Genomic DNA, 16,612 nt, shown 5'->3' with positions numbered 1-16,612 from the left:
TGTAATATTTTCTTAATTTTTATTTCCCTAATTCATGTAATTTCACTTGTTGAAATAAAATTTTTATCGTGTGAGAATTATTTTCTCTCTCTGTTCAGGTTAACCTTGATAGTTAATTGCTCTTAACTTTGATATTAATATGAGAAATTAAGGTTTTGTTTCGCATGTTTGTGATATTGCCATTGATGTAAAGGTACATTTCCATTAAAGCTATGCACACATTTTTCAGTGATTTGTTGGGGCACTTTGGCTTATTTCTTTCTGCACGCCTTTGGCTTGATACTAGACAGAACAAAATGATCAAGAACAGTAACTTGGAACATTGTGTAGTTTCATAACAAAATACTTCAAAACATTATTGTGGAGTAAAAACTTGTTCTATATTATTTTCCTCTTTTTGTAAATGAGTTTTCTTTTTATGTTGATCGATTTCAATGTTAGAGCAAAGGAAATGTCATATACCTCTTTTGTGTAACCATTCCAGTCAATCATTATATTATGATTTATTTGAAGCAAGCTTAGAATTCGGTAAGATGCAACTTCTTACACTATAGTGAATGAATCATTCGGCAGCAATGAAAGGGACGAATGATCCGAGAAACCATGTTTGTATTTCGAACATCTTTTCCTACCGTATAAGTAAAGGCTGCATAGGCATTTTGTCTCTTGAGTTACATTTTCATTTCATTAGATGATTTCAGAATACAATCTTTCTTTGTGAATAACATCTAATTTTTTTAATAAAACTGGATAGATTATAAAGGCAGGTATTGCCAAAAAAAAAAAAAAAAAAAAAAAAAAAAAGGCCAAACCTAACTTGCAATATCTGATGCACATCCTATACAAATTCCTAGTTTTTTCCGATTATAAAAATTAGATGGCAGCATCAACTTGTATATAACTTGTATATTGACCGTAATTTATTTTTATACATATAGTAAGATATTGACAGTATTGAAAAATTTAATGTATTTCTATAATCAGCTTATTTTTTGTGCTAAATTTACACATCACATTTAGTAAAGCCTCCTTAACTGAAATAATAAAAGTAAGCAATTATCAGACTGATAAATTCCAAAATCATTTATTTCTAATCTTTTAAATCAACATTTCCCTTTTTATATTACTCAGAAGCAAATAAATGTTCATAAATTTGTAAGCAGACGTAATTTGCCATAAAAGCTTTCTTCTTTTTTCATAAAAGCTCTTTCTTAGAGCTTTGTTGCTCTTTCTTTAAAAGCTCTTCTTTCATAATATTTTAAAGATTCTGTGTTTATGAATGGGTTATAGCGATTAGAATTTTCACTCTTTAGTAAAGGTTTCTCCAGAAATGATAAAATTTAATAAAACAAAAGCATGAAAAGTTTTAGCAGATTAAAACAAGGTTTTAAATATAGAGGGTCGAGGAAAACAAAGCCTAGGGAATTTCTGCCATCCTAAAATAGAAAGATGGCACTTTATTTTCCTTAAATCCTAGATAGTATATGCCACGTACCTGAGTCCATTAAAGTTTTATTATAACATATTTTATTATATATATTTTGTATTTAAAGATGCTGATTGGTTTCTTGTATGATTTTAAAGAAAAAATGCTATATTTAATTGTGAATTTCTGCCTTAGCGTACTTTACCACCTAGCATTTTTAATATGTGGCTTATGAATTATTTTTGTAATTTTTAACTTTTCTTAAATTTGGGAAGTGGACTTCTTTACAAGAATAGCCAGTTTCTGGAATTTCTTGGGTTGCTTTGTGCCTGTATTTCAAAATCTAAGACACGGCCGATCATTCTCGCCAACTTACGGAAACAAAGAGAGAAATGAAGCAACACAGATTATAAGATACCACTTCTGAAAATTACTTCCTAGTAGATATTAATGAGCAGAAGAGAACATATCTTTAAACTTCAAAGCATTTGTTTTAAGTTCATTATTATCAGTTTGTTTCTGTAATCCAAAAGATAAGTTACTTTAGAATAGGCACATCAGTTCTTTAATTTCCGTGCCTTTTTTCATAACCTCAGTAACATCTGCTTTGGTGGATAAAACGAGTTTATTATTAATTCCTTTCCCTCCTCTTTATTTCCAATTTCTGTATTCCAAGAGAAAAGTTAAAATGTTGTTTTGACATGTAACTAGTAAATTGGTAAGTAAACAACATCACAGAATGTGGGAGGGCAAATATTCAAGCAATAACATGAATATTAGTATGTCTAATCATGCAAGTTTGCCCTTTAATTCTCTCCTGAGAGATGGTATACATTGCAGAATTTATTAAAATTAGATATAAAAAGATGAAAACTACAGCAATTTTTTTTATTCTAAAAATGTAAAAATAATATTGAAAATGATTCGTGTAAAGAATGAGTTTTCTGTTTTTTATAAAAACAAATCTTAAAGCATTTGCTCTATGAAAAAATATGTTATCTGTAACTGTTTTGTTTCATAAAGTAAACAGTGCTCTTCGGTATTTCTTTTATAAATTTAATGGCTTCTAATTTTCTTTGGTTGTAACTTTGATTGGTTTCAATATTTTTGATAAAAAAAACTTTCTTTTTGATGGTTATCACGAATGTTGAGCAATATATAAAGGAATAACATATGCTTTTAGAATGATGCTTCATGTTTGTGTGTTAATTTGGGGAAAAAATGATTTTCTTAATGAATGAATATATATATATTACAGATACAACAAAAGTGTTCTGAGGAGCCTAATATAGAAGAATGTTTGAAAATAAAATTTCAAAAGAAAGAACTGGAGAGTTCAGAATGTCGAAGAGTAAGTATTTTAAAAGTTGGTATTATGTAGTTTTCATTCACTGTCAATTTTACTCATAGAAGTGTCTCTTTTTAGGAAATAGCTAGGCTAATATTTGAAGGCAAAGCTGATATACAATCTGATCCTCTTTTATACAGACTGTGTGTCACAGATATAAAACATTTTTGCAGTGATATACCACCTGGTCATGGAAGACGTATGTATTATGCTGTTGTATTTTGTTTTCAGAAGTGTTAAATGTAAATTAGGCTATACTGTATTTGCAGAAGTTTAAATCAAAGTGTTTTCATCTATGAAATAAATTAAATTAGTACCATGATTTCGATTGATGCTTTGTTTTTGATTCACTGGAAGATAAAAAAAATTGTAAATTTATGTGTTTGTATATATTTTAATCGTATGTTATGAGAATATTTGTTTCAAATTTTTCCATAATACCATTTCACCATCATTTTACATGATTTTAAATTTATTGTGACTTCAAAACATGGAAACATTCTATATTTTCTGTCAATCTAATTAAAAAGTAAAAATATAATATTCTTAAAAACTCCATCTATTGCTTTTAAATAAATAGCTTAGTTTTTTAATCAATGACAGAGAAATCAAATTTGAACCATCTTACATTTTATGAATAGCAACAGACTCAAATGAAAAGTGAATCAACACATTTATAATGAAGGAATGCAAAATCATATTTTTAGACTCGTAATTCTTTTGGACTAAAAACAGGTGACCATGGAATTTATTAAGAGGAGGAGTGAACAACTCCATGTTGACAACACTTGGTAGATGAGACTCAGGTTATTGATTTAGTTTGCGACTAATTTTATAATTTGATGGTCTTTTGTCTTCATATTGTAGTGGATTATCATTGCTGTTATACTTCCAGACTTAGTTTCTTTTCTTAGCTTCTTTAATGGATACTTTTAAACTGCATCCAGAATATATTTGTTTTAAAATCTACAACCTTTTGGTATCCTCATTTTTTTTTTTTTTTTTTTTTTTTTTGCATTCCATTGTTCATTTTTTTTTGGGGGGGGGGGTGATCCATTTTCAAAGTTATTTTATTTTTTGAACTCCTTATTACATTTTGAAAATTAAGATTATTTTATACAGCTTATTATTATCATCGTTTTTGTTAAATCTCTTCTATAACTTAGGCTTCTTCTGTCAGCCACGTTAGAATTTAATTTAAATGGAATTAGGTTTAACTTTACAATTCAAGAAGTGATTTCCTAAAGATCTGTTGTTATTCTTCTGTGGCTAGACCAGCTTTTTGTATGATACAAGACAATGCACAAATAAAGCTCAATACATATAATTAGAATTTCAATTCAAATTATTAAATGCACTAACAAAACATATAGGATAAAAACAATTTTTGAACATATTAGTAAGGTGTGTTTGTAATGAATTATCAGTAAAAGTGTATAAAGAATTGCAGAAATGGGAAAACTTTTAATAATAATATAATGTCAGACTTATTAATTTTATTCAGTCTAATTTATTGCATTTTTTAAATATATGCTTTACTTTTTCAGAGTTGTCTTGCTTATTAACAATTCTGGAAGGTGATTCACGTACTGGTTCTTTATCAGAGGAATGTAAAACTATGCTTTCAAAGAGAGTAGAAATGTTTGAATATGCAGCACAGGTAATATTATTTACTTTTTTCAAGAAAGGATTATGTAATTAAATGTTAATGCAAAATATATTAACCATTTTTTAATTTGTTTTCAGATTTTTTAATAGCATTTTGCTTATTTTACCTTCTGATGCTTTGGTTTAAAACATTAGTCAACAACATTAAAATATTAGTCTCCCCATTTTAATTTTTTTATATATGGTTTTTATGATGTTCCCATTGGGGAATTTTAGTATTAAGTAATTAGTAATGGTTAAGCTCAGTATGCTGGAATTAAAAATGGGATATGATGGACTAAAGAATGAATAAATTATGAAGGATTTATTTTTAAATATAAATACAGGTATGAATTCAAGTGAAAGTTTGTAAATTTAAATAAAAATCTTAAAAAATTACATTAAATTTATGTTTACATTCTGTGTTTTAAGGATTTTTTTTTTTTTTTTTTGCTTTCTTTACATTCACATCATGCATTTGCTCTACCTTGTGCACGTGTAGTTGTTACTATGATCATCATATAAATATTTTGTCTGTAATATGTGCTTGCTTAAATAATTAGTACAGCAAAAAGGCCCAAAAATACTTCATAAATTTTTAAACTGATCTTACTACTACAATTTTACTACAGTTACAAAATGTTTAACAAAAGCACTCAGTCTTTTGAGCAAATAGCTGTTGTGTACTTTGCTGTAAATAACTAATCCAATTTGCAATTACATTTTTTCCCCTTCTCTGTACAATAGTAATGCCCTTTTAAAGTGCAAGGCTTAATTTTGTATTTTTTCCCCCTTTGATGTATGTGTGTGAAATGATTCATAGAAACATGGGGTTGCATCTGAGGTACTGAGGCAAAACATCAGTATACTTATGTGATTCAAATTATGAATGTGATTAAACATTCATAATTTGAATCACATAATAATCTATATAATATTGATTTAATAATCTATTGATTTTTACCAGAGCGTTCCTGAGGTAATGGAATTTTGTTTGGCAAAGGAAAAAAAAAAAGTAGTTTAAAAATTTGTGGATAGATGGTGCTGTCAGTTTACATTGCTGTTGTGGATCTATAGCCGAAAGGAAACAGTATACTCTAAGGGTTTACGACAATTTTATTAGCAAAAAGACAAGAATATGTATTTACAGAGAAAACAGTGATAGTGACAAGACAAGCTTCCCGAAACAAACACCTTATGGATGATTATCGCTTAAGTTGTTTGATATGCTCTCCTCCTTATTATGCTGCTAATTAATTGGAAGGGAAAAACAAAACTGCATGTTCCACAACAGATTGAAGGGTATCTGTGCTGATGCTGTGGTGTGTGATGCTTGTCTTCAAGTCGGCCAGATTTGCAATCCACCCACTGTAAACAACTTCTTCAGATATCTCCAAGCCAAAATTCACACAGGTTTAAGTTGGCAGATCAGGGCGACCACGCTGTTGAAAAATGGCGGTTTATGATTCTATCATCACTGAAATGAGCAATCAGCAGCTGCTTCACATGAGAGCAATGTACAGAGAAGTGCCATCATACATGAATATTGTGCAATGCATGCATTGACATTGCTGAAGCGCAGGAAGGACATGGTTACGCAAAAGTGGTTTATACCACTTGCTAGTAATGGCGCAGGTAACGGGACCGCAGATGTGATCTCCTATAAGATAAACCGAACAATGAGAAACGCTGCCGTTATTCTGCACCACACGGTGACCTTTTCAGAGTGAAGAGATAATGGCTGTAGTGGGAATGGATTCTTGGTCACCCATATCCTGCAATTATGCATATTTACCAAACCTTGCAAATGAAAATGAGCTTTTCCAGACCACAGAATGTTCATTATCCACTTCCATCCGAGCAAGATTCACGCGTTTCCAGGTCAGCAAGTAGCAACTGCTGCACATGAGTTATGCCGCTGCCAAAACGGTTTTTGTGCTCTACCTTATTTTATGTCAAATGAACCGGTCTCTTTGAATTTATCTATCATTTTCCACAGGCCATATGTGGTCATTAAATCGGATTTTATGCCTTGTAATGTCCGGAACTTCCTGATGGCTGTTAACGCACAGTCACCATTTTGATAGAAAATCTTCACAAAAGAGCATGATCCTTCTTCGTCAGAGTCATGATGAGGCACTCGGGAAAAATTTTATAAGTGTATTGTTAGTGTTTTGCATTTTTATCTTAACCATAGCTGTAGTGCACATATTATGTCTTAGAAATTTGCATACAGCAATGTGAGATAGCAGCATTTATCAGCATATTTTGAAACTGTTTTTTCCCTTCTCCAAAGAAAATTACATTGCCTCATGATTGTTTTAGTAAAATATCAAGTCATTCTGACTCTTAGTTTTAGAGCGTTTTGAAATCACAACTTTTAATTATAATCACACTCTACTTATTGTTAACTGTATTCTTTTAATTATATGTGTATATTTGTAACAATACAGGTTGCTCCTGCTGAAACTGTGGAAGAACTTATAAGGCAAGTAGCAAGTTCACCATCTAGAAATTACTTCATTGTTGTTACTCTGGGATGTCTCACAGGCATCTTTATTGGTGGTCTGTTTTGTGGAAGAGTGACAAAAAGAGTGCCCATGTCTATGAAAAACAAGTGAAAACTTTAGTATGTTTTTAAAGGACACCTTTCCAAGCTGTACTGTACAGGTATAACACAAGGAAGTGCTAGTGAAAAAGACTGCATCATAATTCCTCTCCTTATCCCCATTGAATTGTAATTCAATGAACAAAAATATTATTATTTTTTTTTAATGCAACATAACCACTGAACTGCCATGACAGGTTCTTGTATATATACATATATATATACATATAATACTTACATATTTGTTGATATTGTGTGCCTGTGGTGATATATGGTTTCATAAAAACACTTTAACTGCATTTCATTCAATTTTCTGAATGAGGTACCAAAGAAGAAATATCCTTTTTTACTCATGTTTTTATATTTAGGCACAATTTATTTTTATGCTTAATTTCCTGTTATAAAATCAAATACAGTCTGCTAATTTGTTGTTTCTTGTACAGATAATCATTTATGAAGTAATTTTTCTTCAACGTGGGTTTCTTTTTGCCCCAACATTATTAAATAAGTTTCTGTTATTTTGTATCTGATATTTATGTTCCTATTAAAAAACTTAAAAAAAATTACTTTGTCAAAAATTATTAGTCATCATCTTCGATTTGGATTTAAATTTCTTTGCTGTATATTCTGATGTGCATAATTTGTAACAGGACTTTTTATCACTAGTGTTCTCTTAGCAGCAGTAAACAAGACAAAGAATTTAAATTGGATATAACAATGAAAACGTGATTAAATAAAAAATTTCATGTCCTAAGTTCAGTGGAGTATGGAAATTCATGAAATGTAGTATTTTTTTTAGTAGTTACCGAAAACCATTGCCTCTCAATGCCTAATATTAAAAAAGCTAATTCATGCTATTTTTTCATTAACTTCTATGTTTGAAACCAAAGTACTGGCTTCTGAAAATTTATAGTATATTATATCCTGTTCATATACATTTTCTAAACAAGGTTACGATTTCACTTAAATTTTTTTAATCGTTGCTTCTATGCTGTAAAATATCATAAATCATTTTGTGTTTTCTTCGTATGTCTAAGAATCATTTTTAAAATGCACTCAGGCCAAAGATTCATTAGTATAATCTTATCCAAATGAAATTTGGCAGATTTTTTTTATATATTTATTTTGTAACTTCTGGTAGCCCCTATCTGTTAAGCTAGCAAAATTTATTATTATTTTGCTATTAAACAAACTATTTTTTTGGAGATTTGTTTTGAAAATTAATTTTACAAAGTATTCAGAATTTACTAAGTACAGGCAAAAGTTTTTTCATTATCATTACTTCTTTCCTTTCCTCCTTTTCTTGTGTGTATAACAAATTATAGGATTTGGAAACTTCTAAATTTTCAGTGCAGTAAAATAAAATTATTAGGTATTTTAAAAACAGTGTTTCATGCATATTATTTCTCGTTGAACTGTATGATTGTTGTTATTTATAAGACTACAAATATTAGAAACAATATAAGAAATATTTAATATAAAAAGGGGCTATTATACCAATTGAAATATATTTTTTTCGTAGTGCATGTTATGATTTGTTACTTCTGCTGTAAATATTGTAAAATGGTAGTAACTCGACATTTCAATGAATACCGAAAAAATGTCAAAGTAACAACTTTCTGTTGATCTGTAGGTATATGATTGGTGTTGCAAAATCCAGATATTTAGAATAAAAAAAAACCTTGATTAAATCAATGGAGTTAAAATTGAAAATGATAATTGTATAAGAGTAATCCTAAATGTTTTGACATTAAAAAGAGTTAAAAGTTTTTGTCTGAATTTTCAAGACAAAACAGAGATTTGAAAAACGGGTGAGAGAGAACTGTTTTTGTGAATTACTGTTGTACAGAAAACCTTTTTTGGGGAAAGACACAATGTGCTTAATTATAATTATCATTAACAGCATTATAACTATAGCTCATAACATAATCTGAGTAACTACCATCAGGCATAATATAAGCATGCATTTACACATATGATCATACATGCATGGTCATCTTTGAAGAAAGGACTATCAGTGATTTCAGTATCATTATTTAATTATGTTCTTAGTTATAGCATGTCTTTCAGAGAAGATCTTAATGGGTGGTGTTTCAGTATATATGTCAGGTGTGATGTCTGAAGGGAAAGAAAAAAAAAATTTCTATAGTGTGCTGCTGTTTTATTTAGAAAAAATTTTTTTTTGGGGGGGGGAGGTTATGATGTTTTTGAGAAGGAACAAATACAGTCTCTTAGCAATGTAAAATGCTGCGCTAATGATGAATTTTTGTCATAGTTTAAAATTTTTAAAAGTAAAAGTTAAGCAATTACAGAGAGAAAGTTTGCTTTGCTGAATATTTATTTTACTTTCTCAGTTCTTTTTGCAATTTATAAAGCTTGATTTGGTTATTTAATACTTTTAGAATTAATGAACTGTATTAAAGAGACAAATTTTGTATCAATTCATTCATTGTAAAATTAGCTGTTTTAATATAGAAGAGTTCCTTGCAAATATATTTGTCAAATAAAATTCTTAATCTCTGAATTTGTTACATAATGTATTAATCTGTTTATTTATTACTCTTTATATTTATTAGCCTTTTATTTGCAACTCTTTAAATAATGTTTACTTGCCTGATGATCAGAGTTTCTGAACTTTTTCCTTTTATGAAGAATAATTCTCGTAATTCATATAGATGTCAAATTTTGAGAGATTCAAGATCACAAGTATGTAAGATCATTTTATGTTGAAGTTAGTAGGATAAGTTACCACACAATTATTTTTTAGCCAAATTACTTATATGATTTTAGGAACATTTTATTCATTACATTAATAGCGTTTATAAAAATTATCAGTTAGATATGTAATATTAGTAAATTGCCATTTTAAAATGTTTTATTAGCTTTACTAAGTTATGAATACTTCAGAATTTTAATAATATGAGTAAGTTGCGGAATGTTTTTAACAGTTCTGCTCACTGGTGTGCAGTATATTGCTGATAATATATTGTGGTATATAATGCATGTAATTATAAGACCTGGTATTACTCCCTGCAGCATAAGATTTTTATCTTCCAAATAAGATGAACTGAAGGTATGTTACATGAAATGGCTGTAATTGTTATTGTTATTATCAGCAATTCTTAATGCAATGTGGCATGTATGTATATACCCCCCCCCCCAAAAAAGTGTGAAAGCTAGACTTTGGATGTTTCTAAAGGGGAAAAATATTGTTATACATTTCCTGATTTGGAACAACTTTTCTGTCTGAGTTAGTATTAAGAGAAAGAAGCAGGTTTGATCCTTCTACCCCTCTCTTATTCTTCCCCAAGAAAAGATGCTGCAGATGTTTGTCTTTCAATTTAGTCATTTCTCAGCATTGAAATCTTTCTGCAGTTAATATGGAATAATTTACATGGTAACCCAGGAGTGGTTGACTGTTACGCACTGTGAGAACGAAAACTGCACCAAAGAACTTTTCATCCTAAATCTCTTTATGTGTGATATCAGCTTTATCTATCCATCTCCTGTTGTTTCTTTAAGATTCTATATTTACAGTCTTGGATTTGTCACTTTTGCAATTTTATTTTCTTCAAGTCAGCAAATATTCTAGGAAATTGCTTTATTTTATATTATGACTATTACCGTACACTGGAAATAATATTTAAAAAAAAAAATAATAAATAAAATTTGAAAAAAGACAACTCTTTTTGGTCTTAAAATTTTATTTGAATTAAAATGTAAATTTAGTACGTGAATTGTAGGTCTGCATGTTACATTTCATTTATGTGACTATTGTAAATTTTGTAATTATTTTAATGCTGCGCCTGAACTCTCTGTATTTTATATTTTTTCATTTTAAATTAAGTAGTTCGGCAATGTTGTTGGTTATATTTTTATTTTAAAATCCCAATTTTTATAATAAAATTTGAATCATCTCCAGTGTTCGGCTAATATTGAATTTAAGATGCATGTACTTTATTTTTTTCTTTGAATATTCTATCTCTATTTCAATGTACATATTCTGTTATATTTTTTAAAGTTAGGTTCTTTTTAATATTTCAATATGGAAGGAAAAACATGAGCAATTGCTTTGATAGGTTATTGCAAGAGAAGTAAATCTATATCGAAACTGATTTAACTATGAATTTTTGCTACTTATTAATTTAACAGTAAGTATGTACCCATTACAAAAATAAATATTTATTTACTTCTTAGTTATGACATTGCTGGCCACATTAAACATGCAAAATATTTAACTTTTGTCTGTCTGAAAATTGCTTAAATATGCTGGTATCATATTTAATTATAACTGAAATGCATCCATACAATTCCTTTTGTATGAAATCATATTTTTTTGGGTTAAAAAACTATTAAATGTTAAAATATTTGGAAATTTTTTGCATGTTTGCTCCAAATATGATTGCCATTATTATTTTTATGTTTACTATCTATTATCCTTATTTAAAATTGTATGTAATGGAAAAGCAGTTACTGTTATTTAAAATTATATGGATTAACTGATCATGCCATTTTCAACTATTGCGAAATCAGCTTTTTAAAATTTTACATTTTTAAAGCTGTCTGCATTTGTTTTAAATATGTATTTTATCTTCATGGTTTAAATTAAAGATTTCATTGCCATGATCTCAGTTATAGCTGTGGAATTGATAACGTTATTTTATGTTATTGAGTTTCGTCATGTAAAACATTGTCATTTTTTGTGCCAAAATCTCATCTGGATGCAACTTTGATGAAATTAAAGTACTTGATTGGTTACTTATTAGGTTGCATGCATCTATTTTTATTAAGAGTCATTTTGATATTGACTTTTTATCACAGTTTTAAATGTTTAAAACAACTTGTAAAGTATTTTGACATTGGTCGTATTTTATGTAATGATATTCATTCTATACTGTCTTTTAATTTTTAATAATACATATATTTTAAATTGTATATAATGCTGTGGAATTTGTGATTAATTTAATGTACTGATTTGCTTAAAATTTTGCTGCATGTGTAAATATGTTTTGTCTACCATACTTATACATAATGTACTCTCAATTATCCGGGTGCAGATTATCTAGTTTGCGGAGGCAGTGCCCACTCGTTCACATTCAACACTATGTGTGAAAGTGTGTAAAAAACAATAGCTCCAAGTCTGAGCATGGAGAAATATTCTTTTAAACATAGAAGAAGTCGAAGCAATAACTGAAGTTATATGCGAACAAACTGAAAGTGTAGAAAATGTTGGTTGGAAAAACATTGAGGAATGGTTCGATGGCAGTTTGAATAAGTTGGGTTTTTTTAGTACTTGTATGTTGCGAGTATTGTTCCAGATGTTGCAAGAACAGAAGAGGCAGAGAGTAATGCTTCTTCGCCTGTATACACAGGCAAAGATACTGAATACTACATTAGTCCCAAGACAGCAATGACTTCTGTTAAAACTATTGGACTTTGTCTACCAAAATGAATTTCATTTCAGTATTTAAACATTCTCAAAGTAAAATAAATAATTTTTTTAAAGAAATGAATATCCCCGGCATTAGCATTAGAATGGATTATCCGTCATTAGCATGGATAATCGAGATTACACTATATATATTTTCTTTTATAAATTAGAAATTGACTATATAAGGAAAAATAATTTATATTTGTTTCCAATTTTAGTATTATTTGGTGGCAGATATTCTGCGAAATCAAGCCTTTTTTTAATTTAGTTTAATAGAAACATTTTAGTGAGTTATGAATTTAATGTTGCATTTTCTTCAATTTTTACTTTTAGCTTTTATAAAACATACACAGTAAATTGCTGCTATTGAAAATATCCTAAAGGTAATATCGGAGAAAGTCATTCAACTCATTTATTACTTTTCTGAATTCTTAAGGAAATTTGATAATAACACCTTCTTTACTTTTATTCTATAAAAGGTAAAATAATCTCCGAAGTGTGTTAATTTGTTAGTTAATCATATTACTCGGTTATCTTGAACCACTGAATATCATAGGTTTTCAGAATGATTTTTTATATTGTGCTCTTCTTCTGTTTGCCTCACTCTCAAATATGCAGCCTACATATAAAAAAAAATTATTTAAAAAGCTAATTAACATAAATAGAGAATAGGGAAAATTTTTATCTTTTGTATTAACACATGCTTTCTTTACAAGGAAAAAATATTATTATTGTAAATTTATTAAAATTATTTTAAGACTTTCATGTTTTTATTATCCCTTTTATATGCTTATATCCATTATGTCTTAAGATTCAAACCATGCCCATGTTTTGTTTGTTTGTAAGAAGTTAACTCTTTGGTATTGGAATCTGCTAAATGCAAAGAAAGTAACTATGTTGCACACAAAGGTATTTATGAAACCCATAAATACATTTTTGATATAATGATTTCTACTTTTCTCTCATTTCTATTATTTAAACTGTCCAATCATTACATCACCTTTCTCTTGGAATTACGTTATATGATTGTAAGAACTTAAAATGTTTCTTCATAGCCTGATACTCGACCACTGCAGATTTGACTTAATGTGGCTGTCATATTTGTCAGTTTGATTTTTGATACAATAATAATTCATAATAGAATGAAGTTAGAATAAAATTTATTTGAAAACTATTAAACTTTTAACTTTATATTACCAAGTAAATTGGATATTGCTTTGTGTTGAATTTCAGAAGTAAACTCTTTTTTTGGCTTAAACAGATAAAATTTCAAGAAGGTATAAAATGTACATAGCAAATGATAAAAGATTATATCAAATTTTGTTTAGTGACAAATATGATAAACTTTATCAAGTCCAGTTTTTTCTTATAAATTTTATTGTAGAGATACATTCTAGCAATTTAACTTCTGACGACAAAGAATTAATTTCTCCCATCTACTTTTTTAATAGTAAATATGTATTAAATTCTGGTATATACCAGCACATTGGTGCTACTATATGAATAAATTACTTGCACTTAGCCATTAATACTGCTAATATTGCAAATAAAATCATAAAAAATTAATTGTAAAAGACAGTATTGTTAAGTCAATATTGTGTATGTATAATCTCACATTAAATTTAATAACCAAAGCATTAATTTGATTATAGTAATCCTCAAAGATTTGTTTACGTATATTTGCTACAGACTACTTGTTATATATAACTAAATCTTGTTCTCACCACCACTTCGACAAAACTAAGGAAGAGGTAAATTATCGTCTACTATAATAATCTTATTAAGGTACTCTGCAATCAAAGTTTTGGTTGACTGAAAAAGGGCAAGTGTTTCCTTGGAGATTGTTCTTTAGTATATAGATTTTAATATTTTTGAAATTGGTAGATTATTTTGAAAAATAAAGTTTGGAGAAAATGTGTTCAGTTGTTTGCTATATTAAGTTCTAAATTTGTTATGTGTCAACAACAGATAAAGATTAGAAGTAAGGAAGCCACAAAAATTTCAGAGCATGCATTTTTCTAAAGAAGGCAAGTAATAAGTTATTCATGAATGATTTCTTTTCATAGTTATAATGAATATTCAGTTTGATGCTTGAAAATGAATTTGTTCAGTAAAATTTAAAACTAAAAAATTACTTCTACTATATTACAACCGTGTAAATGTATTTGAAAGCAGCAAAGACTGCTATAGCTAATTTAAATTCTGTTGTAATATTTTTAGGCTGAAGTATGCAGATCTGGCATTCAGTAACAATTATTATAAATAAGCTTAACTGTATGAATATAGAAACAATAACTAAATTTTTAAATGTAAGTTAAATAGCACTGTAAGTCTCTTCCGTTTTTAGCTATTTAATTTGATGCTCCTGCCAAAATGATGGCAGGTATATATTATTTAATATGGTAATGTTGAAAATTTATTAACTGTTTAAAAATTTTTGTGAATGTTTTAATATTTTAAATTTGTTCTGAATGTAATTTACTCCTGAATATGAATTAATCTTTCCTACTTTTTATATTTTTTGGTAGCTGTGATACTCTTATGTAAAATTTTCAACTTAACATGCATTCTTATTTATTTTCATGTGAAATTTGTCATTAATCTGAATTGTACAATATAGAAATAAATTTCTATTAAGGTTTACTCCCCTACCCGTAAGCTTTCTGTCAATAAATTGTGTCATAATTTTGAGTTTCAATCTGAGGATTGGGAGCAGAATTATAACGCCAGAAATTTTTAAGCATTTAACAAGTAAAACGTTTTGTCCTTTGTTAATCCAAAAAATAATATATTATTTAGTATTTTAGATTATATCTTAAAAGAGGGAAGTGATATTGTGTGACCATTTTTTAATTCCTTTACATAGTTTATAATTTTAATGCACACAATTGTTTTTATTTTGAAATATTTGTTTAGAAAAAGCTATAATAAAGTTTTCAGTAGTTTTAAAGTAGGTTTTAGAGAAAATTAGTGAAAAATTATTTTCAAAGATATCACAGCTCTGTGGATATATGTTGAAAATATTTTTTATGAAATATATTGGCGAAATATTACTCAAGCATTGCAGCATTAGTGATTTACAAAAACTCATATATAGTTATGAATCTAAAGTTTTTAATACTTTTCAAAGATCTATTCCTAAAATTGCAAGTTTGTGCATTAAAAAGAAATAAAAAATGTTTTTAATTTGTCAAGGAAATATTTTCTTAATATTTAATTATTTATAATAATATGCATAAATATAAATAATATTACATGGTTTGAATAAATTCAAATATACATTTTGTTGGCTTAGTTAAATATAAATTGAGCTGCTGCTTGCATTTAATTAGTTTATCCTAGATATATACTTACAGTACAAGGAAAGAATATATAATTTTCTCTAGCATTTAAGTTATCTAAAATAGAAACTTCATTAAAATGTGTTAAAATACTTAAGATATAAATTTTCATGATTCAAATTTAGGTGACATTGCTCCTAATCCTTAGTTATAAAAATTTTGTTTATTAAATGTAACTGAAAAGTTATCCTGGTTGAATGATACCTATTTACAAGTAGGTGATTCCTATTTGTTAATGCGTTTTTTCTTATCTTGTATATTGATCTGAGTTCTCTTCCTTTTTTGAGTTACTTTGTACAAAATGTATAAAACAGTAAATCTTGAGAAAACACAGTGTGTTAAACAAAGTTTTGTCATTTATAATAAAAATATTGAAATTATTGTCTCTTTCTCTCTCTCTCTTTTTTTTTTTTTTTTTTTTTTTTTTTTTTTTGTATTTTGAATCAAAAGTCAAGAACCTTGAGTTACTAAATGAGAGTAAACCAAAGCTAGTGGAAGGTACGGAAACAACAAGGAAGATTCTTACATTCTAAAGATGATACTAGTTAGAAAAGAATAACTTATACATTGTTCTTACATGTTGAGCACTAATATTTAGGAAATATTTCCAGTGGCAACTTGATAAAATGAGTAACAAACACAAAAAAGTCATTGTTTCATTGCACTTCTTGCCTCCCTGTACCGCTCAACCAAGGTAGCCTCACGAAGAGCTTTGCATTAAGAAATATGCTGGCCATCCATTACCGTAAAGGGTACCTAAGGATATGGAAGGACACCAATTTTAAAGAGGTGTCCAAGCCAAGCAGTCATG

At 28.2% G+C, this 16,612-nt stretch overlaps 1 protein-coding gene across 1 annotated transcript in view; it reads left to right on the top strand.

Annotated features, from left to right (window-relative positions):
* The window catches only part of Glg1 (Golgi apparatus protein 1), an 81,980-nt gene extending 65,798 nt beyond the window's left edge, over window positions 1-16,182 (top strand). The window contains exons 20-23 of the mRNA XM_035365384.2: window positions 2,685-2,777; window positions 2,853-2,973; window positions 4,322-4,434; window positions 6,875-16,182. Of these exons, the coding sequence (XP_035221275.1) occupies window positions 2,685-2,777; window positions 2,853-2,973; window positions 4,322-4,434; window positions 6,875-7,042 (495 nt within the window). The 3' untranslated portion in view covers window positions 7,043-16,182. The remainder of the gene's footprint in view (window positions 1-2,684; window positions 2,778-2,852; window positions 2,974-4,321; window positions 4,435-6,874) is intronic.
* Window positions 16,183-16,612: the final 430 nt, after the last annotated feature.

Source organism: Stegodyphus dumicola, chromosome 7, assembly GCF_044657685.1.
Source record: "Stegodyphus dumicola isolate Sdum_Otavi_A_Nest chromosome 7, ASM4465768v1".
NCBI lineage: Eukaryota > Metazoa > Arthropoda > Arachnida > Araneae > Eresidae > Stegodyphus > Stegodyphus dumicola.
The sequence above is the reverse complement of the archived record's forward strand: the minus strand, read 5'-3'. Positions and strand labels throughout refer to the sequence as shown.